Below are 26,077 nucleotides of genomic sequence, written 5' to 3'. Positions count from 1 at the left end.
GGCAGGGTAATAAGGTCAATGTGAAAACAACTGGAAGGCACATTCCCCAGTAAACATGTGCTGAGTGAAAACGGCCCGACCTTATGTTGTAGAATCCAAACCCATTGAGTCAATTGCCAGAAAACATGACATGACCTTTCAGATTCAGTGAGCATCAGTTCCAAGAGCAGGCTGCCGTGCTCTTTTCCATTTCACTGCTGCCCCCGGAGGGCCTCAAGTCACCGGAAATAATAGCTCGGGCTCAAAATCTGCACTCCTTTAATGAAAAAAAAAAATACACATGGCATCCAGTTTGACCCTGGTGGCAGATTTTTTATACACTTAGCTCATTTCTTTAAACTTAACAATCGTGCTTGTTTTGTATTTTTTAAAATCTTCCTAGAGCTCAGTTTTTCCCATAAACAATGTATGTTCAGCGTATGAGAAAGCCTCTTGTTTTTGTGAATGATGAAAATAATTAATAACTAATGAGGTGTTCATACCAACCCACAACCTTCCCTTCCCAAACAAGTAAAGTTAAAAAAAAAAAAAAAAAAAAAAAAGCTATTCCAGTTCAAAGACATTCACTCCCCTTTCCAGAATGAGAAATGCATAAAGGTGCATTTTGGTCCATAAACCTCCAAAATCTTATTTTAATCCACCAAACTTGAGCAGCCAATGACAGGAATAAAGCTTCCAAGTACTAGTAAGATGAGAGCTTTTGATATTAAGTGTAATTCAAAATGTACCTTCCTGCCCACTGAATTACTTTTCCTCCTGAATTATGATTAAAATATTTTTCCTCCTTTTACTCTCTCTCTGACAGATGGGGCTGAGATCCGAAGTCACCTTCAGCCCTCAGGTGAAATACTTGTTTTAGGGGCCAAATGGGAAGCTCTTTTTTGGATACCATCCCGATTTTCCTCTCCTCTCTCAAAAAGTAAAAAGGAGAAGCAAGAATCTGTGCTGTCTGGAAACTGTATTTATTTTGACTTGAGCTGTGCCAACCTGCAGTATACAAATACTCAGTCAAAACTGCCTACCATCTGTGTTTATTGTAGAGGAATAGCAACACCCAATGGCCAGTTAAATGCAGGTTAATTGCAGGCATATATTGAATTCCCTGGAGGGCCGAATACACAGTTAGCTCCCCTAGTGTAATCTCTTTCTGTTACATGAAGGAAATCAAAAAGAGAAAGAACAACAATGCCAACTCACAGACGAGCCGGATGCTTCTCTGCACAGAGGGGGGATACCTGCAGGGAACAATAGGGGTCTATTAAATTCTTTCATGGCACCGCAGAAGAAAAATGAACATAAATTAATCAGCTACAAAAGATGAGCCAAGCATTGGTGCAACTCTATTGAAGTCCAGGGAGTTGTGGAAGGGATAAATTTAACCCAGATCTTTCAATGTCTGCATATTTGAAAGTGGCTTGTTGAAAAAACTGGGCATCCTTAGAAAAGAAAAAAGGAGTGAGAGAGACTCCCTGTGAAATGCCATCCTTTTAATATCCCTGCACAGTCACATTTTCACCATATTGACATTTATCATTTTATTTCCTCACATTTATAAAGCCATCTGGCCAAGACTCTCAAAAGCACTGAGGAACTGTGAGCATCCTACTTTTCAGTTCAATAGGCCCAGCCTGACAAAGGTGGCACGAGTGGTATGTACTGAAAATTAGAGCCCTGTCTGAGGTTGSACAGGACCACACACAGAGGCTGAAGTGCATTTTGGAGAAAGGAAAGGAGTAGACTGGCCCATGTAAGCCAGGGCAAACACACCAAATCTGAGGAAGGAGCAGAGAAGAGGAGTCCAAAGCTTCATTACAGTCACAGCCCAGGAAATCTGTACCAAAAAAGCAGAGGAAGTTTCAGGTCACATTAGGCCAACCACGGCCTCCTCCTCACAGCTGCCATCCTAAACTATGCGGCCTAGAACGAGACACAAAACCCTTCAAAAAAACAAAGAAAACCATGGGGTTTGTGGCGTACCCAGAAATTGTGGGCTGTGCCAGAAGGGGAGCAAAGAGCTCTGAAGGCCTCTCCAGCGAGTGGCCTTCCCACTCGCACGCTCCCAGACATCACGTAGGATGGTGCCGTGCAGCATGGGGACAGGGATCTCCCTCAGCAAACCGAATCCCACAGCAGACTTGGGGCTTTAAAACTAGGACCAGAATTAACCAGCAGGATGAAGAGAAAGGAAAGGAAGGGCTCAAGGGACCGCAAGCTTCCCAGTACTGTGGCACAACAGAGAAAAGGCTGYGCCTTGGCACCTCTTCCCTGCCGACGCTGCGACTGAAAGCCGGCCGCCTGCTCCTCCACGCAGCAGGTGTTAGCGAGCCAGGCTGCAAAGAGCTCCAGGGCAGAGCCAGGAACAAGGGCCACGGCTGAGATACAGTACCTCGGGTCTACCACACAGCAAACTGGAGAGCCATATGATTTTCCCAATGTCCCCTTTTGCCCTGGGAGAGGTAATTCGCTTTAGCCTTCAARTATCTGCTTCCCACCTCTCTAGCAAGCTCTGTGGCTGGCACACCGAATTGACAGGGGTGTGAGCCCCTTCCTCCCCGAAGGAAAAGCCATGCACCACCCGCATGAGATCCGGAGGGACTTAACGGGACCAGCAGTGCTTGCTCCCCCATCCGCTTGCGCACGCTCAGAATTTCAGCCTCTGAACCGCTAGCCTTTCAGGGCAGAGGGAGGTTTAACGCCTTTTCTCCTTCCTTTTCACATCGCCAGTGGCAATGTCCCTCTCACAGACTCCTATTCTTAGGGGCATTTTTAGCTCTTTGTCCCTCTTCTCCTAGGTGTCAAAGCTGCCATTAAACCTGCCTGCCCAATTTAYTAGGCTGAAGCCTTTCAGCCAAGCCGTAGTCATCTCACACCTCATCTCACTGAAGCTTTCTCCCCTCCAGGCRTCTGCCTTCATCCCCTCCAGTCCATTTATCCAGAGTCATCTACCTTCCCTGCTGTCTTCAGATCCTTCTGCTTCCTGGCCAATGCTCATCACATCAAAGCTTTTTGTTTTCACATTCAGCACCTTTCACAACTTCTTTTTTTCTTTTTTTTTTCTCTCTCCGMTGTCCTCTCTTTTCACTTTCATCATGGCCCTCCTCAGCTCTCCCAGGAGACAATTTTCTCTCATCTTTCTTCCAATTTCATACCAGTTTCTTGTATACGCTAGAAATCTCTTTCCCGATCAGTAGTCTATCAGGTCAGACCCATTCTGGCATCATATGTCTATGAGTATATTTAGCTCTTCTTCACTTTGAAACATTAAAATGACCATTATCACCATGAAAAATAAAATTAACACTACACTTCACTGCTTCCTTTAGTTACTTCCCAGCCCCATGTGCTCACACCAGCTTCAGATGACAAGCTGCTCTTCTCAGGCATCACATCTYTGGGGCAAAATGTTAGGGCTATATGCACTGCTGTGTAATAACAGCTCTGCAAGATCAGGTTCAAGACTTCAGTGATAGTTTGGTCTCCCAGAAAACTCTTTCCTCTTACATTTCACCAATAGCTTTCTGGATCCCTATTTTGACATCAAATCTTAAAATATCTCCCTATATTACAATGCTTATAATGAAATATTTGGAAGGGGTGTGGGGCTGGATTCTTAAATAGTATAAGCTGATATGACTTTGTTGGCATCCATGAAATATAATGACTTCTATTAAAGTCTGCTGAGTAAAGTTAGCTGGAAAGTTAGYCCGACAACTTAAATTAGTCTTCATATGTGCAAGAATGCTTTCACTTTTTTTTTTAATTAAAATAGGATCTAGTCTGATTCAGAGTTAAATTCCAAAATAAACTTCTCAGCCTTGGGATTTCACATCACTAAGTCTGTTTTAGCATCTAAGATTAAAAAACACTTTTTCCTTCATACCAATTTTTCAGTTCAGAGCAAGCACTGGGCAGAGTCTTTGCCCCATGCTGTTRTTTAAACTGCTGAGCCAATAAGCTGAGTATTTCAGCCTGAAGCTAACAGCTATCATCATGATCCATGGTACCCTCATTTACCTCTTGAGATAAAAYGGAGCATATCAATGTATTTCTAATCTTATTGCCTGGACAGTCTCTTACGTAAGGCTTCATACTGCAAAGTTCATCATTAACGCAGATTACCATCCTCAAGAAGTTCCATGGGCCTAGAGAAAGATGCTGTAGGTTTAAATTCCTATAGTGGATTCAATTACAGGATGCAAGGGACACTTAAACAAGCTTCCCCAGGATAAATGAGAGAAAAWGGCCAGCACACTCAGCATGAATCAAATAAAAAGCAATCTTCAGTTGGTGAGGGCCATGCATATTTTGAAAACCATCCCTATCAGCCATTACCAACCAAAAGTTAGCAAAAAACTTACTTTAGAACCTGAAAAGACAGAAAATTAAAACATTTGGCTGTGCAACAGGTTACATAGGAGAAGCACTATATTTGGAAGGGAAAATGCAGACAAGCACTTTTGCAGGTAAAGCAAGCATTTATGAATGACAGGAATGCCCTTCCTTCTGATCRGAATTGGGGGAGTAGTTTAATCGTGCTGATAGATGAGTCTGTAAAAAGGTAACAATCACGAGAGGCAGATCCAAAACCTCACCCCAGCTCAGAAGTCCAATGGCAAAGAGATTAAATTCACCAAAAAATGAACTAAAGGGAGTTAAAAGGAGGTTTGGAAAAGCCATATAAAGGAATCAAGGGTTGAGGAAGCACAATATGAGTTTTAGAGGCAAACAAGCAGAACAGTTAAGCAGGATCCTAGGCTGTACGCACACCAGGGGAGAACACGGGCAAACACTAGGGAGTAGTGCGAACTGCACAGCTGCCTTTCTCTGGGAGGAGATGAACTTGGGAGAGCTGAAGGGAGAAGAGAGACTAGGCAAACTGAGTTGCAAAGGCAAAGGTGAGGAAGTGCAGAAATAGGAGTGGGCAGAAACAGTATTCAAAAGAGAGGCAAGTGGGARGAGGAGACCAAGGAAGAACCCAGTGGCAGTTAATCCAGGACAGAAGGAAAGGGCAAGCAAAGGGAGAGGGGGAAGGAGTCAGAGGAGACAATCCCAGAACAGAGGAGGTTCTTTATTCCCCTCTTTGCCTGCCTGAGTGTTGCAGACTGCAGTTAAAGTTGTTGAGCAAACTCAGYTGTTTGAGCCAGATACTGATCTTGCCATCGATATGTACAGCTATAAATCTCCAACTTGAGTAGTCACTTCTCATCTTGACAGATCAGGAGTAAGCCCTTGGAATTGAAAGGTGCTACAGAAGCATGAAACGTTTTCTTAAAATACAAACAAAAGACTGTGAATACAAACAAACACTTGACACTCGCAGCTATGAACGTGAATACAAACAAACACTTGACACTCGCAGCTATGAACTCCCTCAGAACAGGAAGGCACAGATCAGGCCTTCCTCGGGCTGATGAGAATAAGTCGTTTCTTTCAAAACAACTTATTATATGTGTCATACACATTCCGTAAAACATATGAATGTAAATGCAATAAGAAGTGGCTCCATCATTAAAATAATGATTTTTAGACTAATTAAACATTATGGCCTAGCCCCACTATGCTCTGTATGTTTCTGAATCCTTTATGTAGTGGCTTTAGTATCTGCTCCTCGGAGCTTTGGGTGTCTACAGCTCCCTTCAAATAAAGTCTATGAAATTTTAAGTCTATGAAAAAAGGGAAAAGGAAAGGGAGAGGGAGAGGGAGAGAGAGAGGAAGAGGGAGTCTGCTGTCTGAAGCTTAAATTCAGGAGCTCTTGTCCAGGAAAAAAAAAGGGGGAGTTGTGGCAGGGGAAAGGAGGGCTGTGATTTGAAAAGGTTTGGAAGTTTAGAGGCTTGCAAAAATGTGCAGACTAGTCTGCTACAACTCTATGGCAACAGTGTACAGCTACTGCATACCCAAAAAAGAAGGAAGGGTGGCAGGAAGCTCTCCAATTAAATATTTTTTTCCAGTCAAGTAGTTTATTGTGCCTTACTTCCAACCCCCTACATGATTTAGAAAACGTACCATTTCTCCAAATTGCTCTGGCTTCACCAAAATCTCTCCAGAAAAATGAGGTCGGCAATCTCAAGACCCATTCCGCTTGACTACTTAACTACTTAACAAGCTTCCCATGAGGCAGCTAGAGATTTATCCTCTCTATTGTATAACTAGAGACACACATTAAGGTTAATTCATTCAAACTAGGTCTAATAACAAAGTAATGTTTTTCATAAAGTAGTCAGAGTTTCTTTGAGATCGTTTGTTTTGCTCCTTTAAAATCACCCAATTTAGTAAGCAGGAGTGAACATTAGAGGAAAATTTATGAAAGAAGAAAAAAGATTTTCCATTTTTTTGATGTAGGAAATAATTGGAATTGAGCTAAAAAAAGATCCAAGAGGCCTTTATTTCTCTTTCTTTGTTTTCTGTCTTTTCCTCCACTTCCTGTTCTGTTCCTTCCCCCGTATGAAAAATAAAAATACGTTCAATACAGAGTGTGTGGAAAGGGAGTGAAAAGGAAATAAAAGAATCAGTATTCCTAGTGAGTAATTTGGCAAGGGGAGAAATTCAGATACAGATTCTTTTGATATGTTAAAAGCATCCCAAAATGCCTACGCTCTGGATGCTTTTACACAAATTATCTTTCATCATAAAAGTACAAAATACATATAATGGACAGCTCTTCCCTCTCCAATGAATATGTAGTCACTAGCTGGTAAGATAATAGACTAAACACTGACCTGTCATAGACTTGATGCTCGTAAAAGTGGAGTTTAAAAAGTTGGTTCTCACATCTTAGGCATTTAATGGGCAGGATCTAAGATCTAAGAGTAACAGCCTGAAATTTATTTATTCCATTGTCTCTCTGACTCTAAGTTCTTCAGTTCTTCAATGTCTGAAGACTTTTCTTTTCTTGATCCAGATTAGTTTTGGAGATTGATTTGAGGGAGGGGAAAAATACACTTCGATAGTTTTACAGGCCTGGCATTTGACCCATTAATGTTCATGAAGCTCCAAAAGGAAAGGCTGAAGTTCAGGCACAGTGTTGCCCGAGAGAATATTTCAAGGACACTGTGTTAGCCTCTTGATTGGCTGCCATACCAACTGCATCCTTGCAAAAATTAGCCACATAGAGACAGCTCCAGACCATCAATGTGAGCAATGCACACGCCTCCTTGAACAGAAAAAGAGTCCTTTTGGGCAGGAGCCAGGTAAGTCTCAGGATGAGTTGGTAGCAGTGAAASCAGGCTGGCTCACATGTTGAGTGGCACTACAAATGGTGAGACTAGAGGTATTTTTCACAGTTTTTTACAAATTCTGAGGTCTGTTTGCCCACAGCCTCTCAACCGTGAGGTACTGGCTACAACAATGACACATCCCTATAAATTCTTTCTATTTGTTGTACTCAAGGATTACCACAGCATGACTCCGAATCTATCCTATTTGGGTTAAGAAAAAGAAAAAATGAGATCCATTTAGACAGTTTTAGAGACAAACATTCTGGGAGTAGAAAAACAATGTTGTAATTGCTTTGTGGAAAACGATCAGAAAGCACAATATGCCTGGATCACCTTTTAATGGTTTTCTGGAATGTATAAGAATCTAGTCAAGCTTGGCCTGTCTGGGAACGAAATGAGAACTTAACAATTGTGCCACCATCTTCTTAAGACACTTTCACAAAGGCTTTTYGATTTCCCTTGCACCAGCAACCTCACTGAAAGGTTAGGCTTAAAATCATGGAGAATCTATGAGCTCAGTGCAAAATGAACCATTTAGTCAGAGAAGGAAAACGACAAAGATTCTGCCCCAAAACCAGTAGGGTATCATTCAATACAGAATCAAAACCTGGATACAGTATTAAGATTATTAGTACGTTGGTCTATAATGGGTAGGTTTGTGGAGCTCTGTATTTATGTTTCCCCTAATCCAAGAGAAAGAAAATGGCAGACAAAGTAATGAAGCTGTGGCCTTTCTGCAGCTCTGCATATCCAATCACAGAGAATCAGTTTGTTGGAGGGGCAGAGGATTTGCTGAATTTTGCACAAGAAGTTAGTGCTGAAGAAGTGTGTGTTTCTGTACCTCTGTGACTGTGCCTGGTGCTGCTTATTCCRATCACACAGTCCGGGTGTTCCCTGCTGCTCAAGGACATTATAACAAAAAGCCAATCTCTTCAGTACCTCTACAGCTGGATTAATACACTCTATGGGCTTCCATACCTGGAAATTGTGAAATGCAGAGTCTAGAAATGTAGTACTTTTATTTACTCATCAGTTTTCACTCATCAACGACTGTTAATCTGAAGATAGTTTGAAAGGATGAAGGTCTACTAAGGGGTAGTTTGGAATCAGTTTCCTCCCTTTTTCTGCCAGGCCCTTGATGGCTTAGCTTTCTAAAAGTGCTGAAATGCTAATCTTTTCCTTTCAGCCATTTGGGCAGAACTTGGGCTGTGGATACTGTGTGTTCTGCCACAGAGGTAGTTATGGTGGCTTGTGTATTACTTTACTGTCATTAGAACAGGCTGATGATATTTTATTCCATGTACTGTATAATTCATCTGTTGTCAAATGTCCAAAATATGGCACGGCTCTGAAAGAAAGAGAATCAAATGAAATGGCATGGCATACAAGCAATGCCTGAGAAAGAATAAATAAAAGCAAAAGAGTCAGAATATGCTAACTAGGCCTGAAACCCACATTATGTAATGGCCCAGAACAGTTACCCAGAGAAAGAATAGAAAAGCATGTCTGACCTAGAGTGATGCTTCTTCCACCTTCCAGCTTCTGGTAATCTGCCATTTAGGGATTTCCTAAGCCAGAGGTTGCATCTGCATCAGCGTGTTTAATAGCCCCTACTGGACCTATTTTTCATGAATTTGTCTAATTGCTTCTTGAATCTATATCTGTCAGCAAKAAGTTCCACAACTGAACTACGCATTGTGTGAAAAAATACTTCTGTTTGTTGTGCTCTAAAGTAGCTGCCTGAAAATACCCTTCATTGCCCCTCTAGTCTTGAGCTATAACAAGGGACAGTCTTTTCCAATTTTCCTTTCCCATGCCATTTATGACTTTACACACCTCTATTRCATATTGCTCTTCCAAGCTGAACTGATCTATTTTATTCAATCTCTTCTTCTATGTCAGTCATTTTGTAACTCAATTCATCCTTGTTGCCTCCCTCTGTAGATTCTCCTTTTCTATCATGCCCTTTTTAAGAGAGGTTGATCAGGAGTGTGTGTTTGTTCAACATGTGGGTAGATCATAAGTCTGCACAACTGCATAAGGCATTTTCTGTTCTGTTGTCTGCTCTTTAATCATTCCTCACATCGCATTTTCCTCTTTGGTCTTCAGTTGTAGGTGGGCTATTTCTCTTTCGTCTATCTGTGCTGTAAGCTCTTCAGGGTAAAGCCACTTTCTGATCATGAGTTTGTTCAGGGCCTACTGTACAACAGGGGGCTAAAAAATAGAGATACTTTCTAAAGCTAAACACTGGTACCTAATTTATATGCAGGTTGCAAGACAAATATAAGTTAGCTAAACCCGCTGCTTGCTGATACAGACTTATGACAGTTTGAGAGCCTAGTCCAGATACAGGAAATGGTCACGCAGACCAAGGTACCTGTGGAGTTAAACCCAGTGCTGAAGGAATGGTGATAATGATGCATTCAATAAACAAATAGATATTGGAAATGACACAAATCTTGGAAGCAATACTAAATACTTCTGCTTTAGGAAAACGCTCAGCAATGCATGGAAAAAATCCACCATGAGCAATTAAACAATYGCCCCAACATTCCATTTCCGGCTCRGGAAAGCCTCAGCACCTGCTAAATGAAGCCAGGAGGAATGCATCAGAGAATTAGTGCCATATTCTTATCCTGCTCAGAATCTCTGCTATTGGCCACTGTTGATAACATTATAAAGAAACAGATGAAGTTGTGTTCTCATTCAGCATGTCTATCTTAGTGTGCTTATTTTCAACCATTTCAAACCATCACAGCCCATAAAGCCAACTGCTTTGCAAACACAGACAAGAGACAGTTCCTATCTGAAAAGATTCAATTCTAAAAATCTAAAAAGCCACAAAAAAGATGCAGACTTTTGTCTATTGCAACCAAATATATTTCTTGTTTGATATAGACCTGCACTCTTCTTCAGTTTCTACTTCTCTTCTGCTTCTTGGCCAGTCTACTTCAGCCAGGCACAATGTCTTAAGTTCAGGTCAAGAATCTTTGTAGGTCAAGGCTCAACCCTTTATGCCCAAATGTTTTCACCCACTGCTTTCCTACCTAGCACTGTCTATGCCCAGACTCCAGTATCTACAGACTCTATATCTGTACTTTGGACAGCACTCGCAAAGAGAATCTGAATTAATTTCTAGAACTGATTAGCTCAAATGCATTGAATATCTGTGTGGACATATTTATTCAGAATTAAAGTAGCCCTAATTCAATTTAACTTACTTCACTTCCAAAGTGAATTAAAGTAAATGTAATTGAGGCTACTTAAATTCTGATTAAGAGTCTTGACATCTGCCACAACTGAAGCAGTATTATCCACAGGGAGTTAGTGTGGAAACACAACCAACTGCATAGCARGAAAGCCAGAGAAAAGGAAATCATTAGTCCCTGAATTGCAATAATCACCACAGTGTATTTATGCTAAATGCATATTTAATTTGGGAGACAACATTCTTGCATACCTAAAAGGGAAATAAGACTTTCTTTGCTCAGAAAAACAACCCTTTAAGTTTTCCAGTTTCCAGTATTATAATTGTGTCAGAATTCCAGAGAAGTTGCTTTAAAAAAGAAAGTTTCATCACAGTAAGTGCAACAGGAATCAAATTTCCCTTGCTAACTGATGGTTGTGTGAGCATCCATCTCTGTGTGGGCATTTTAGAAAATGTCAGATTAATGAAAGGAGGCACTGTTGGCTGCTTACCCTAGCAAGGAGAGAGATGGGTAGTATTCAGCTGTTCCTTTGATATTATGAAGAGTGTTTATTGCCTTGCCAGCATTTACTCATGCACTGGAGGCTAACACCATGTTACCTATTGTATCTCATATCAGGCATTATCTCTGGTGGTCTGCAGAGTAGCAGGGATTCCAGTTTACACAATACATCACAGAAAGCCTGTGTGCCCTTATGTGCTTTTCTTCTCCCTATCAGTTTGATGGCTAATGAACTTGGTTTTACCTCATTGCAGAAGCAGAGAAACATGTAGCTATTGTTGCCTTGATGTTCTGTGTCCTTCAGCCAACATCTATGAACAGCTCTATGGCTACAGATGAGAAAAGCATTATGGATGTTCTTGGACTGCCTCATAGTTTCATCTCTCAGTTCAAGAGTCCTGTCCCTATACATGGATAAAATTACTCTCTTGGTGAAGATGCAAATGCTATGCATAATTGAAAAAAAAAAATTCAATTTTCGATTTTTCAATTTTTTCAAATTTTTTCTTCACAGTCTGCTTTTCCTATGTATCAAGAATTCTGTTATTTGAAAATCAAGGTTTAACAAACTTTATCTATTATTCAGTTCATCCTATGCCATTATCATGCTCATCTTTTGCGCACAGAAGCAGTTATTTACAATTGAGCTGCAAATCAAACAACTTAAAAGTTGTTTTCCAGCTTATCCCTCATTTTCCTGTTGACAACTTTAGCAAAAGCAGAATTTAGTTATCGCTAAGGTTATTGGCTCAACCTTGGCTTAGCAACAGCAGCAAGTTCTTGAACAAACAGAAAAGTTTCAAAGCATCAAAAGGTTRCCTGAGAGCAAAACAAGATAGTAAAGTAGCCAAGGTAATAGATACCTTCTTCAGATTAACTGTTACACAATCTAAAAATTAATTCTCCCCAGCTCTCGCCACATTTCTCTAGGTATGTGAAATCCTTGTAACCTTCAACCAAGGCTTTTATTCTCTAAATTCCAAATAGTGCTGTTCTATATTCAGACAGGAGAGGCATGCATATTTCTAAAAATAAGTGAAAATGAAAGYTGTGATCTTTGCACCTGGAGAAATCTCAAACATTTTTTGGAGCAGTCTCAACCCCAGCAATGGACGATCACTGCTYGCTTTCTGCTGTACATAGCCACTTTTCATAACTTTACCTTCTAAGGCTTTACCTTCACAAGGTTTGAGGCTTGTTCCTCCCTGTACACCTCATCCCAACAGCTGGATCTTCAGCGGAAATTTCTGCATAATCTCTAGTATTTTTGCAGTAAATGTTGAGAATGTGGTTTTTGGCCAACAAATTTGCTTCTTCTACCTTCTTTCTCCTAGAGATCTATTTAAAATTTCGCAGTAGTATCGAGGCTAATTTAATAGGTTTTGCATGAGATTTTCAGTAAGAATCTGAAGGCCTCATCTTAGCCTTCCAGTAGGATTTCTTGTTAGAAAGAGATTCTATAGATACCATAAATAGTAATTAAAAGTTGCCCTCTTAGTCTGTTGGAATAAGGCACAGCTAGCTTTATGTCAACTCTTCTTGTCTACCTCATAGGAAGTGTGGCAAGTATATGACTTTGCCTGTGTACTATTCTCCTCAACAGCTCCCCTGACACAGTCCAGCATTATTTTGAGGTAGTATTGGAATCTTCAAACTTGTCTTAACCAATTTTCACTAGCAGTCAGAATTGTTTTTTAATTTAAAAAAACTAAATTCCTTTAAAGATACTATTTCAAATAGAAATACCAAAAAGTTGACTAAAATGTTGTGAAAGAATTTTCACATCTGAGATGAAAACATTCCATTTTGAAAATACTCTTAACAGTCAAAGCCCACACTGACACCAACATTTAAGCTGAAAAAAGAGGAACATACTTCAAGATATTTCTGGGAGTTTTACTCTTCTAAGAAAATGTTTCTTGTCAAAGATGGAGAGAAAGCAAAAACATCCCCCAAAATAAAAAGAAGCAGGTGAAAATATTTAAAGGATATAAATATGTAAGCAATACAAGACCTTCCTACCTCGTTCCCGGAACTTTTCACAGCAAGACTAATAATACGATTTTAATGAAACCTATATCGGAACTAGTTTTTCTATCAGGAATTTCTTGCCTGACAAAGTGATCAAAGCCTCAGCCTCAGGTAATTCAAAGAGAAATAATATGTGAGCCAAATATGATTTCAAAGTCTTCTACAAAAATGATGCCCGGCTATACCCCCTATACTACCATTATTAGTTCGTTACTTCCAGAAAACTGAGAAGTAGCTTTGGTGTGTGGTTTTAAGTGAAGTAGTCTGCAGTATTGAGTTCAAAAGTGACAGGAAAAAAAAATAATAATCCAACAACTCTACTGAGAAGCTTACTCAAAAAGTGGGATTGAAGATCTAAATGCAGGAGGTGGATGCTTCAGGAATGAATGGAAGGCTCATTTTGACAGCTTGGGCTGCCATCCAAGCTAATTTGTTTCCAAGCCTTCAGTTTGCCAGCTGAAGGTGGCTGAGAAATAATAGGCCCCAAAAATATTTCTAAGGAAACACAATGCCCATTATCACTGAGGGAGAAAGAATCTGCACATTTCAAAGAGGAAAAAGAAATTTGAGATCTGCCAACTTTGGCCAGTTCCAAATGACACAGGAAGGAACAGTTACAATGTAGTGAAAGGACAGAAGTAGGGTATTGTTAAATAAATTCAAAGTAGAAGTTACCATAAAAAATAGATGCAATAAATAGAAGGATGTTTCTTTCACACGAAGAAGGTTTTATGGTTGAGCCCATACAAGTAGCCTATGATAAAGAAAAGTCAGGGGCATAGGAAAAAATGAAAAAGAAAACGAGTAAATGGAACACACAATAAAATGAAAAATAATGAAATAATCTCTTTATGTTTGACTTGATTTTCACAGAAATCCTTTTCTATAAACCAGTTCAGATATTTTACGGACATTAGAGACCTAATATATTCTCACACACAAAGACTTTTCATCTCTCACTAAAGTCATCAGAAGTAAGGAATGTCTAGTGATTACCACTAGAGGTTAAGCCTGGGACTTGATTTTCCTTCCAGTCACAAAGTACCTGTATGATCTTGGCCAAGACACTCAAGACATGTCTACACGGAGCACAGTGCAAAAATTCCCAACCTACCCGTAAAGCTGCATGGCACAGCACAGAGTTGTGCTGGTTTATCACACTGGGTCTGGAAATGGAAGCACATGGGAGATGTTCTGCACAAGGGATTTGCATCAACAAGATGCGAGTAACAGTCCTGCTGAATGGGAGCTGCCTACCTCTGCATCAGTAGTGTGTATACATCCACAGCCACTCTCTGCCTTCATGCTCTACTTCAGATTTACTAAGATGAGTGCTCATTCAGTCTAGAAAATAGAAAGAGGAGTCTAGAAAAGAAGCAGATTTGATAACAGCTGTCCAATTAATGAAATGTTTCAAAGAGTAATCAGTTGTTCCTCAGTTCCAGAATGAATCAGTTTTACACGCAGTAAAGCAGAGTAAGGAAATCTGAAGTGTTGAGAAACTACATCCTATCTGTTAGGATGGAGGTTGTACACTCCTTGCATCAGAGGTTTTTAAGAAAAGGCTAGAAATGGCCAGGATATACATAAAAAGCTTCTGTGATTTTAATTAATAAGAATACACCAGAAAATGGCTATTATTTGTAAAAAYATTTTCTTGTTATATATTTTTCCTACCTAAGGGCACTAAATTTGAGACTTCTGGAATACTAGTATCTCATCAGCTTTGAGATCTGCTCAGCAAAATATTGAAACTACATTCACCTTAGGTTTTCCTAAAATCCAGCAGCTGGAAAACTTGCCTTTCTCAGGTGATATAGACTCCATGATATAAAAACCACCTCTTTTTACCAGCATCTTGCACAAAAGCAAACTAACCTTTTGCAAAGAGATTTGTCAGCCTTTCAGGTGATGCCATTACTGTGATGCCCCAACAAGACATGACTACAGAAATGGCTTTCTCAGCCTCCTAGCATTTTTCCTGATTTGAAAACTCCTTTTTCTGTAAGGTATGTTCAGCCTGCAGTTTTAAGCAAGAATGAAATTACTCTAACTCTAGACCAGAGAAAATTTTAATTGTAGGATTCCTGGTAGATAGTATTTAGGACTATTMTTAGTAGATACATGCAGGTGCTCACTACCTCCATTACCACTGAGAAGAGAACCTATCATTAAAGGTTATTTTTTTCTATTTCCAATACAATTGTACTACCAGGCAACTTAATTAAATGGGCATTCAAAGCTAACCTATCCCCTTAGGGTATATCTAAATTGCAATGGGAAGATATGACTGCAACTTACTTGCGCATACCCAACCTAGCTTCCAGCTCACAAGTACCAGTGGCAGCAGAGCYAAAAGCTTCAATGCAGGCTGTATCATTGCACACAGAAATTCACGCAAATGTTTCACCTCTGTGATTATTACAGCTGCTAGACTGAAACTASCTACAGCAGAATCAGGGCCTCATGAAACATCTGAAAAGAAGATAAGATAYGGAGTCCCTTCCACTTCCAATCACCCACTGGACCTCCATCTAACTTAACTTCAGAGCCTACGTAACTGTCCCAATTACTTGCCCCTAAAGCCAATAGTGTTTCTATGTGCTCATTTGCAAAACAGGTACACGTTTAGTAAGTATGCACTGTTATACCTTGTGGGGTTTTGCATGTCAGTCGTTTTCATGGGTGGTCTCCTCTCCCAAGGCAAAGTCTAAAGGTTTAGCCAATACCTTGCAGATTGATTCTTCATCATGAGGGAAGAATGGCTGGATGCCACTGAAACACAAATAGCCATGATTCCAGAGGTGAGACTGTTTTTGTTTATTCAAGAAGCTGCATCTTCATAATATTCCATTATTGGAAATCCAAGTATTTCAAGAAATTAACTTTTTGATAGAATTCTGACAAGGAGAGATGTTTTGCTGGTAGATGAACACTRTCCTGACACACACTTAAACAGGTACTAAAATTTGTGAATTTTGACAGAATTACTGATTTCTTCAAAAGATTTAAAGTCTGAATTTATCTTCATGTTAATCCAATTTCATGGCTAGAACAGAGCAAGCACAACAGAATGTCTTTCGTAACCTTCTGATATCATTAATTATTGCTACATTGGGAGTTACAGCATGGAACAAACAGGTTTTTAAATGGAAATCATTTGTCTCTCAGCAGGGAGACTCAACCGTTTTATTTCCTTCAACACCAAGCTGCATTCAAGTAATCTGGTTTCATGGTGATCCTCCCTCGACAAGCTGCAAGTCAATGGTGAAATCCCATCTATTTTGTTCCTGGATTGGTCAAATATGTTGCCCATAAGGGGAGGTGTCTATTTCCTCTCCTAATTGTGGAGGAAGGGTTTTCTATATGTTAAGGCCATACTTTCCCCAAGCTGTGGGCATTTGGTCAGGTTTCCTGGTGATTTTCCACAAAAGGAAATCCCCTAACTCATTAAAAAAAAAATAGATTAATTGACCGGTTCAGTAACAAGCTGCCCCAGGACCCAATAAACTTTACAAAGGGTACATTCCAATTATGACTGGGCTCAGCATGAACCCGATAAGTAAGCCAGCATAATCTTTCTCCAGCTTTTTTTTTTCTTTTCTTCCATTAATTTAACTCTTTCTCAGCACTTGTGGATTCACCAGCTGATTTTCGCTTTCCCAGTGAATCTGAATACTGCTGAATAACTCCCAGTAACATGATATAACATGTCCAATAAAACCATCTAATGGTCTATCGTCCCTTTCTTTGCTCTGCTGTAACTTTGCTGGAAGGTTTAGCTACAACCTCCCTTCTTCCACACTTTGCCTGGTGTCATAAAATGAATCCAGATCTTGGGCTAGAAAAGGAAAGTGATCTTCTTACAGAAGAAACATCTGGTGGAGCAATTGGAGCTGTTTGCTAGCAGAACACAGCTGCAAGCCTTCCTTCACTAGGTGAGAGGGTTGAGAGGGATTCAGGGTCCTTGGGTAACAAGCATAATTGCAAAAGCAGGAGAAGTAATAGGAGACAGACATCAAGTCAGGAAGATGAAAGGAAATTCTTCTGGCCACAAAACATTTGTAGTTTTATATATTTATATGTCAGTCCTCCATAGTGTTAGAGGCTTTACAAACATGTAAGAAAGAGTATGTGAAACTTAAGTATTCCTGACCCTTTTGTACCCATCACTATACTAAGGCAGTGTCTAAAACAGTCTAATGTTTGGTAACACACACATATCAGAAGTGCTTAAGTCTGGTTCATCACAAAGAAGAGCTCCGAGTTTTAAGCTTCTCTTCTAGGCTGTGTTGCCTTTGCAGTGGTTCTCCATCTGAGGCACCAAGCTGCACGTGTATATAGAAGGCAGCATGCTCCAGCTTGGTCAGGTTTCCTAGTGATTTTCAGCAGAAGGAAATGCATTAACTCATTAAAAAAAACAAAGAAAAAAGATACTTCCTTCTTCCCTATGATGGAAGCTGATGCTCTTCAGCATCAGGTTGTCCTCAGATACAGAGGAAAGCATTTGACCACACTGGCAGTGCCTGGATGTGACTCAACCGTTAGCTGCATTTGCTTCACAGACAGAAGGCAGAGGTCAGATGCAAGTGTCCCAGCAGTGGCATCTGGTCTGCACATCTTCTGCTTCAACCTTGCTGATACACAGCCTAGCTTGGCTACTCAACCTAAACGTTTCCACTGAACTGAACCCTACTGGTGCAAGAGAGTCTTTATTCAAACAGGCTTTTCTGGAAAATATGCAACACACAAACAGAAATCCAGCAAAAGAAACATTCCTCATTTGCAACCATGGCTATGACATATGCAAACAATCAGTCTGAATCAGCTGACTAGTCATAAAAAGTTTGTTTGCACACTCAGCCAGTAACTACCACAACTGTTAACACACAAAAAGGCACAGACATCAAGTACGGAAGACACTTAAACTGTTTGAGCCTGTATCTATCTACTTCTGCTAAGATTTAGAATACCATTTTTAAACATTTATTACACCTACTCTGCACCRTATTTCTTATAGGGATAAGGAACAAGAATAGCTGTAATTATCATTGTCAGTCAAAGCTTCTCTGAAGCCCTCAGCTTTATTGTTTCAATAACTCATTTTTATTGGTGGCAAATGTCTTCAACAAACACTAGAGCCTAATTTGCAGTTTGGTTCCCTTGTCATTTTCTGAGTCATCTTGGTGGAATGCTGTGAGGCAAAAGATTACTTTTAGGACTTTTTTTCATCTTCACATTGTTTACATCTGAGGGCTGTTAAGAAGTTGGTTTCAATAGCTCAGACATATCCAAGGCATACCTCAGGTACCGAAGGTGCAATGAAATGCAAAGTTTATTCTACTTCAGTACAAACAGAATACCTGATATACACTTCTAAAGTCAGCCTTAGCACATGCAGGTGCAGCTGTTATTGGTTTCACTGGAATTACAGTTGCTTACAACTGGTGCTGGATTTAGCCCCTTAAAAGTCAACTCTTTAGCATCAACTGTGACTGCACATCCATTGGTGTAAATCAGAAGTAATTCTACCGATGACGTGCAAACCTCAAGACAAGAATCAGCCTCCTGRAATAACTAAGATGCCAAATATAAACATGATTCAGTGCCGATGGATTTATAGGTAACCGACAGTTTCCACCTCAGATTCTGAATCAGGTGTCACCTAGAGGTGCTAATATAATTAGGGATGAGATATGGATTAATAGGAAGAAAATATCACAGCCTCACTCTTAYAATAAAACAGTCCTTACACTATACTCACCTGCAAAGTGCACCATTCTTCTGATAGAATGACATTTGCTAAAGCAAAAGCCTGTTGATAATTCTCTATAGTCCTATATAGCACTCAGCCATGGCTGCTCTTCAAAAGGCCATATTTATCCCCTGGGAAATATTGCTATATTAATAAGACATTTTGTCACAAATTAATCTTAAAGGGGGGTAATATTTTTGACACTGAATTGAAACTGGAACTAAAGGTAGTTCAGGCGGTTAAAGTGGCAATCTCCTGTAGCAGACTTAAACTCCCTGAGATAATACTGTTACAGTGTAAGTACCAATGTACTGAGATGTACCAATGGGGAGAACTGTGTAAGTCTTTCTACTTTTTAACAGCAGACATAGAGGTTCRTGGACCTTCTACTCTTCACTCCATTTGGTAGTATAGTAATGCCCACGGACACCAAACAACATCAGAGCCTCTGGTGCCAGGTGCAGTACAGAATAACAAAATTTGTGCTCAGAAAAGCAGCCAAGACAGATAATTAACACCTCATGTACCACCATCATGATGGGCTGCACTGTGGAAGTAGACAGAGAGTTTAATAAAGATTTTTTTAAAAAACTTATTTCTCATTAAAGCAATTAAAAGTGGCTTCGTCTAGTTTTTAACTGAAGTCCCATGGCACAAATCAGTAGTGACGAAAGGGATTCTCTGTGATGTGCTCTCTTTCCTGCTGTGGAAKTTCCTCGGCTTGTACAGTTCGTCAATGCCAGGCTAATTAACACAATGTAATCTTGCCACTTACACCCATTTCCCAACTCATTTGCACATAGCTTCCACTATTACAGAAATCAGAGTAAATTTCACAATACAGCTTTCCACARGAGTTGACCCTGCTATAGAAGGGATGATGTTAACCCTTTCTATTGCATTCCTCCAAACTATGCGGTCACCTAAGATGACTAGTGATTTGGTGTACCCAAATATTACATTACTGGCATCAGAATGAACACCTCAGCCATTCTTTCCCAATTGCATGTCGTTTGTGCTTAATGGGCTCACCTTCATGAATACTAAAGTCTCCTCTCCCTGGCCATTTCTTTAAATTCCCTTCTGAACCTGAAGGCTGCAGGCAGCAGTCATCCAGTAATATTTACGTTCTATGAAATACTGAAATATCTACACTTCTGATGTGATTAATATCTGCCTTTGAGATATGATGTGAAGCCCACTGACCACTAGTGGTCATTAAAGATCCTATAGCATGTTTTGCAAGAGCAGAGGGTATTATTAACTCCAGGGTCCTGGCCGTATTCCAGTTTGGGTAATTACATTCTGCCTCACTAAAATTCCCCCTGCAGTTTCAGTTGGAGAACTTATATTCTTCACTTCCTCTTTTAACAACTGGAGTGAAGTGTTGCTCATGCTGAATTGCCAACAGGTTGCATACCCTGAGCTGGGGTAGGTGAACCGAGTCTATTGGTATAAATTCTGCAAAATGCTCTGGGACTCGTTAGTAAGAAGGTGTACAACATGTGACCTACAAAACCATAAAACATATCTCCAACCTCAATGTAACTACAGGCTGATCACAACATTGCCGGATTTTATTTCTGGCAAATGCAACCAACATGAAATGTCTTGGAATCTCTCGATGCTGCCCTGAAACTCTCTATGCTGGACAAAGAGGTTTGCTGCTGAGCATTTTATCAGTGTGTAAGAAGCGCAAGTGTACAAAGTGTGCAAGTGTAAGAATTAGTTCAGCTCAGATCCATAATTCAAGCCTTTCTGGGCCTGAATAATCACATGGTAACTGATTGTTTGTAAATTTTAGGTAYCAAAAGGATCCTCTGGAAAAAGATAGTAAATATAAGCACTTAATTTCTGATTGAAGAAGAATGATAACTGCAAACGTTAGAAAATAGCAATCTGAGGGCAGGGCTTTTTACCTGAATAGGGAACATTGTTTGTTTATTCAGCTGACCTGCCTGGTCTTTGAAGTACTAATAGCTAAGAATGCATCTGCATTGAGGCAATGATGGGTAGGGGTATCATTTTAACCTCCTGAACAGAGAGGAAACAAAAAGATGCAAGAGCAGGAGCCACTTGCGTAACTTTGTCAAGAGAGGAAAATCTTCTGTGTGTTTAGTTTTAAATGTTGATTTGATTGATTTCCATATGAAAAGCGTTCCCAGAAAATCTAAGTCTGTGACAGAAATTATGATGGCTAAATGGACCAATTCACTGAACTGTTAAAGAAGCCTTGAAAATAATCTTTCTATGTTCATTAGAGAGCAAATAGACAAAATTCTCTTCTCCGAATTCCTCCGGCTTACCATAAGAAAGATGATACACTGCAAATTCTGTTGCTCCAGGCAACTGATGAGAAACCTCTTTGATGTGCTTTGATTAATGCTGGCTTCTCTGATTCAATGATATTTGGTTCAAGCTCCACCCAAAAAAAAAATCCTTGCTACCACAGGGAAAAACATTAAGGACAGTTGCTTGGAAAACACTTGGGCTTATGTTAAGAGTTCTTATTTAAGATTGGAAAGTTTGGTTGCCTTTGTTGTTTTCTCTTCTTTAAGCTGGTCATCTTGATGGCAAATCTGCACATGAAATATCTTAACCTGGTGTGGCACTTTCCATCTTTTAGAATGAAAGAAAAAGAAGAATGAAAGGGATTTTCAGAGATTATGTAATTCCTCTTCCCCTCCAAATCCCCTGCATCTTTTCTAGCAGACACATTCTAGCAGACATCTCTGTAATGGGAGTTTCATACTCCCCCAGAGTGATCTATTTTGGGATTTGCCTACCCTCTAACTCACACCTTCAGACAAAGAGATACTTTCAACAAACATTAGGCCTGCAGAGAAATATAGTCACTTCTGTAGTAAATTCTGGTAGTTGTAGAAAAACATATAGAGCAAGTTACTTCATTGATATCTGATTAAAAATGAAAATTGATTATGTAGCCACGGTAGAAAGGGATTGAGAGAACAGTTGGAATTTACCAACATTGCCAGGTTATTCCAGAACTTTTGGACTCCAGTCCAGTCATTTAGGATTCATGAGACCAGATCAAATTAGCAAGCTATCTTAGTCTGATGTCCAGTTAGTGGTGGAAGAAACAGAGCCAGTAATCTGAAGGAAGAAATGAGAATCACCTGTTTCATCCACAGGACAGACATCCTCAAACTCAGTCCAGGAAAACTCTCCCTTGTTTCTGAATGAACCACTCAAAAGCTGCACTTTCCTGAACGGATCAGCACAAGTAGTAGACTAAGGCTACTCTAGAATGAGCCAATGGCATTTTTACACAATTCTGAGTTATTATCAGTCTAAATTGCAAAATGTATATTGATAGTGGTTTAAGCTAAGATTTTTTTTAAGGAATGTGAATTCCCATATGCCCTACTTCGGTAGCTTAAAGATTGTAGGAGGTCAAAAAAAAATAGGTCAGTGAAAATAACATTGCAACAAGAAATTAATTGCAAAGAACGTTTAATATGACAGGGGACTACATAAAATCCTATTATATTTCTTCACTACCCTACTCAGTAGTCTGTACTATAGCTATACTCAAAGGCCAGGGCAGTCTCCCAGGGTAAATTGCTACATTAGTTTGACATTTCTGGCTCCAATTAACCTTACATTTGAGCTATTTTCTGAGGGTTTTTTTAAAAAAAATCTGTGATAAGGTTATGTTTTTCTATTAGAGTTTCAGTTTCTTAATAGCCTGTTCCTGATGCCAATCCCTCTTCACATACACACTAGGTAAGAAAATTARACCATAGTTTGACAATACGTTGCCTTTGGCAGCAGGGCTGGCCTACGGTATTCCAACCTCTCCACACTTGTCCCTGTCCTCACAGGACAATGCACTGTCCTCTCCTTTGCCCCTACTTCATTCACTGCTGCATTGTAAACCAGGAATTAATCCAGCTTTAAAGCCTGCCAAAATCCCTATCTCAGGTCTGGATTGTGAAGGCATCAGAAGAGCAGACAGGATCTCTGATTTGGCATGGAAACCAGAACAGTACGCCAATATTGCAACAACAGACAATGCATCAAAACACATATCAGATTCTGCAGTTTACCTGGCTGTAAATATTAAATGTGTAGAGCACGACAACAGGAACTTAGAGAATGTATTAGCCAGGCAGAGGTCACTGAGGAGGATCTTAGGCTGAGTACTAGCCTGTGACTAGTCAATCACTGGAACAATCAGCATTGGCCAATGAAAATACCAAATCCATCCAACTACAACTATTGTAATTCTGGTCTGATTACCTCATGTCTACAGGAGTACACAGACTTCTAAATAAAACAGAGTAGCTTCCACAGAAGTGGAGGCAATATTTCAGAGGGTAGGTAGTGCCAAATTTTGCTCTTTCCTCAGGCTGTAAAGGTGCAATTAGTTTATAGTGCTGAGGTAGTGCCACGTTGCTATGAGGAAGGATGACTGCCATACTCCATCTATACTCCTAGATATACCTTCACATTTGCATCTTGTGTCAGCTCTAGGGACCGTGTGGAAATGGCTCAAATTAGATTAGAGAGATCTTCCACCCTGACCAAGAAAGAACAGTATTTATCTCCTTCTGATCTACATATTAGATCAAAATCACATGGGATCAAACAATGCAAACAATTGTCTCAAACAGGTCAGAGCAGGACCAAGCTCTTCTGGCGACCTTAGACATACTCACTCTGATACTATTTGTAGCTATTACTAGCGTTGTGAACAGATACCTATAATTCAGAGCGCTGCCTGGAACATGCAAAAATTTGCTGAGAATCTGTGAACTCTAGCCACAGCTGCTCATCCAACCAGATCTTCTGGAGACAAATCAAAGAGAGTTTCAACAAGATTTTCTCTATGGCTACTCAAATAATGTTCAGCTAACAGCATTACTAGTGAAACTAACTTCCTCCCTGTCCGCAGATACAAACATATATTCATTATTTCAACTTTGCCAGAAAGTACATCCCGGGAAAAAGTCTTAGTCTATAATGTGTTGGCAAGCAGTTTACTGCAAGCATGAAGTATTCAAAACAGGAAATTCAAGCTATATGACCTACAGTTTGGCAGAACAATCAATTTTTATGTTTTAATCAAGATTCTGATATAAATGCCTACATTTATGAATGCAAATTCATTAGCTACAAGCATTTGCCAAAAATAGTTTTTTGAATCATTCCCAATGTCAAGTCTGTTTACTAGAATGCTTCTAGAAGGGAATTATTTGAGAAGCGAAACATCTTCGATTTTATTTTTATTCTCACATTAATATATTTTAAATCAAAAGAATAACAGCTAGCTTTTGCAGATCCAGTCAGCTCTAATATTAGGGGAGTGGTATTAATACTGCACAAAGCATCACAGAGACAACTGCAGAAGTGCAAGAGCTGAGATATGGTTGGCAAGGAAACCACAAGTTACAATAGCCTAGATTTTCATATGTAGAACCTACAGCACTGTAATGTTAATTATGTGTGAGAAGRCAACGCTCTGCTCCTGAAGTCAAGTCATTCCAGTAACTACCACRCGAGCCAAACTGAGCAAATACTGTGTACTTCATTGTCACATAAAATTTCTCTGATGGATCCAATAGAAATAAATGACAAAATTYTCCTTTATGTCAGTGGACAAAGACCAGGACCTTAGGCCTTATTTTATTTATTTTAATTCATCTTTAATACCATTTTCCATCCAAAACTAAATGGCTTGGTGAAATCAATATGATAGACAAACCAGTTCTCTATCAGAAAAAAAACTAAACTAAACTAAACCAAACCAATTTTGGAGATATACAATAAGAAAATAGTCGTGCCTAAGATTTTCAATTGATTTAAATCCAATTTACTTACTTAATAGATGGTATGATCTAAGAGTACAAGAGCTCTTAGAGATTGCTTGAAATCACTCTGAAAATAAGGCCATTTATTTAGGTACCTAGAGAAAGTTGAAGTTAGAAGCATAGTTTTAGTAGCCATGAAAAAATCTTGACGTTAAAGTGATACTTCCGAACTGCAAAAATCATTCACCTCAGTTCTGAAATTCTAGTTAGTATCTTCTTACAGTAAGGTACACACGGAGATTATTAAATCAAAGGAAAATCTGCCATTGAAACCTTAATTACAAGCATGACTCAGAGTCTCTGCAGAGATGTGTAGACTTAACAGCAGAATTTAAGCAAATTTCAGCTCAAGTTGCTTATAGTAATTGCCTGTTGCTCTCTCCCTTCTTCTCAGGACTTCAGTATCAAAGAGCTCAATTCCAAAATATGAGAGATCCAAATTGAAGAAGATTTCCCAGAATTTAACTCTATATCTGAAATCATCTATTATCTTTTGAACCTAGTGGGCCAAAACATGGATATCCCTAGTAAATCTAAAGTCATGAGAGACATTGCCCTCTGTGCAAACTCTCTGTGCTCTGCAGCTAACCTCCTATCAGCTGAATAATTCCTGCCATGACACAGAGGAGTTTTAAAGGGTTCRAAGCACAGCATTGGATCCAGCACACTGCATATCCCTCGCTTTTCACTGCTGCCCAAGACCAGTGGAGCACTGACTATTACGTAATCTTCTGCAATTTTGCATCGTAAATGTTGCATGAGCACTAATCTATCCATCTGGAGGTTACTAGTATATCATTTATTTATTGTGTTGTCTAAAAATTACCTATAGAAATATAAATGCTAATTTGACTGTAAAAGATTGCATCAATGCGGAGACTTAAACTTGGGGGTGTCTTCTACATTCATTAATGCAAAATAAACTGTTCTGKTTTTCAGAAGCTAAGGATCAAGGACTGTCTTTTACATAATTAAAACTCTGAAATTTTAATATTATCTTCCCTGCACATGATTCAGAATTCAGGAAACACCTCTCTCAGTATTAATTGTGCAGAATAATATGACTGTCTGTMTGTATGATCTAGCCATCCTTTGATGTTTAAATTGATCCTAGTGTTCTGGAGACAGCTTCTGCAGAACTGATTTCCTTGCCTTTATTTTAGTTAGGTTCATTCAAAGGGCAAAATATCTAAGAATTCAGCTTTTGACCCTACTAGCAAATATTTAATGTATGAATTAAACTGGACAGGGTTTTGCCAGAAGCTCTCTTCATGTTTTATTTCTAAAGCTATTTTTACCAACATTTAATCGCTTAAATGTAAGGAGATAAAGACATCTCTGACAAACAGTGTTTATTGAGCTAAATGCCATCAAGGAAAGCTCTTTTATTTTTTTATAATGGGTTCAGCACACTTTGCATCTCTGGCTTTATTCTGAAACACAATGTTACAATCCAAGGGGATGATACAGTAGCTAATATTACCACTAAATAAATGCACAAGTGGATGGACACAGGAGGCAAATTGACAAAGA

The 26,077-nt window shown here is 39.5% G+C and overlaps 1 protein-coding gene across 1 annotated transcript in view; it reads right to left on the bottom strand.

Moving 5' to 3' along the window:
* Positions 1-244: 244 nt before the first annotated feature.
* LOC146593779 (protein FAM169B-like) overlaps positions 245-26,077 on the bottom strand; it is an 89,643-nt gene continuing 63,810 nt past the window's right edge. Inside the window, 2 exon segments of the mRNA XM_085308623.1 lie at positions 245-256; positions 1,198-1,235. Of these exon segments, the coding sequence (XP_085164749.1) occupies positions 255-256; positions 1,198-1,235 (40 nt within the window). The 3' untranslated portion in view covers positions 245-254.

The sequence above is a fragment of the Rhea americana genome, unplaced genomic scaffold, assembly GCF_003343005.1.
Source record: "Rhea americana isolate MKP2758 unplaced genomic scaffold, rheAme1 scaffold_28, whole genome shotgun sequence".
Taxonomy (NCBI): domain Eukaryota; kingdom Metazoa; phylum Chordata; class Aves; order Rheiformes; family Rheidae; genus Rhea; species Rhea americana.
The sequence above is the reverse complement of the archived record's forward strand: the minus strand, read 5'-3'. Positions and strand labels throughout refer to the sequence as shown.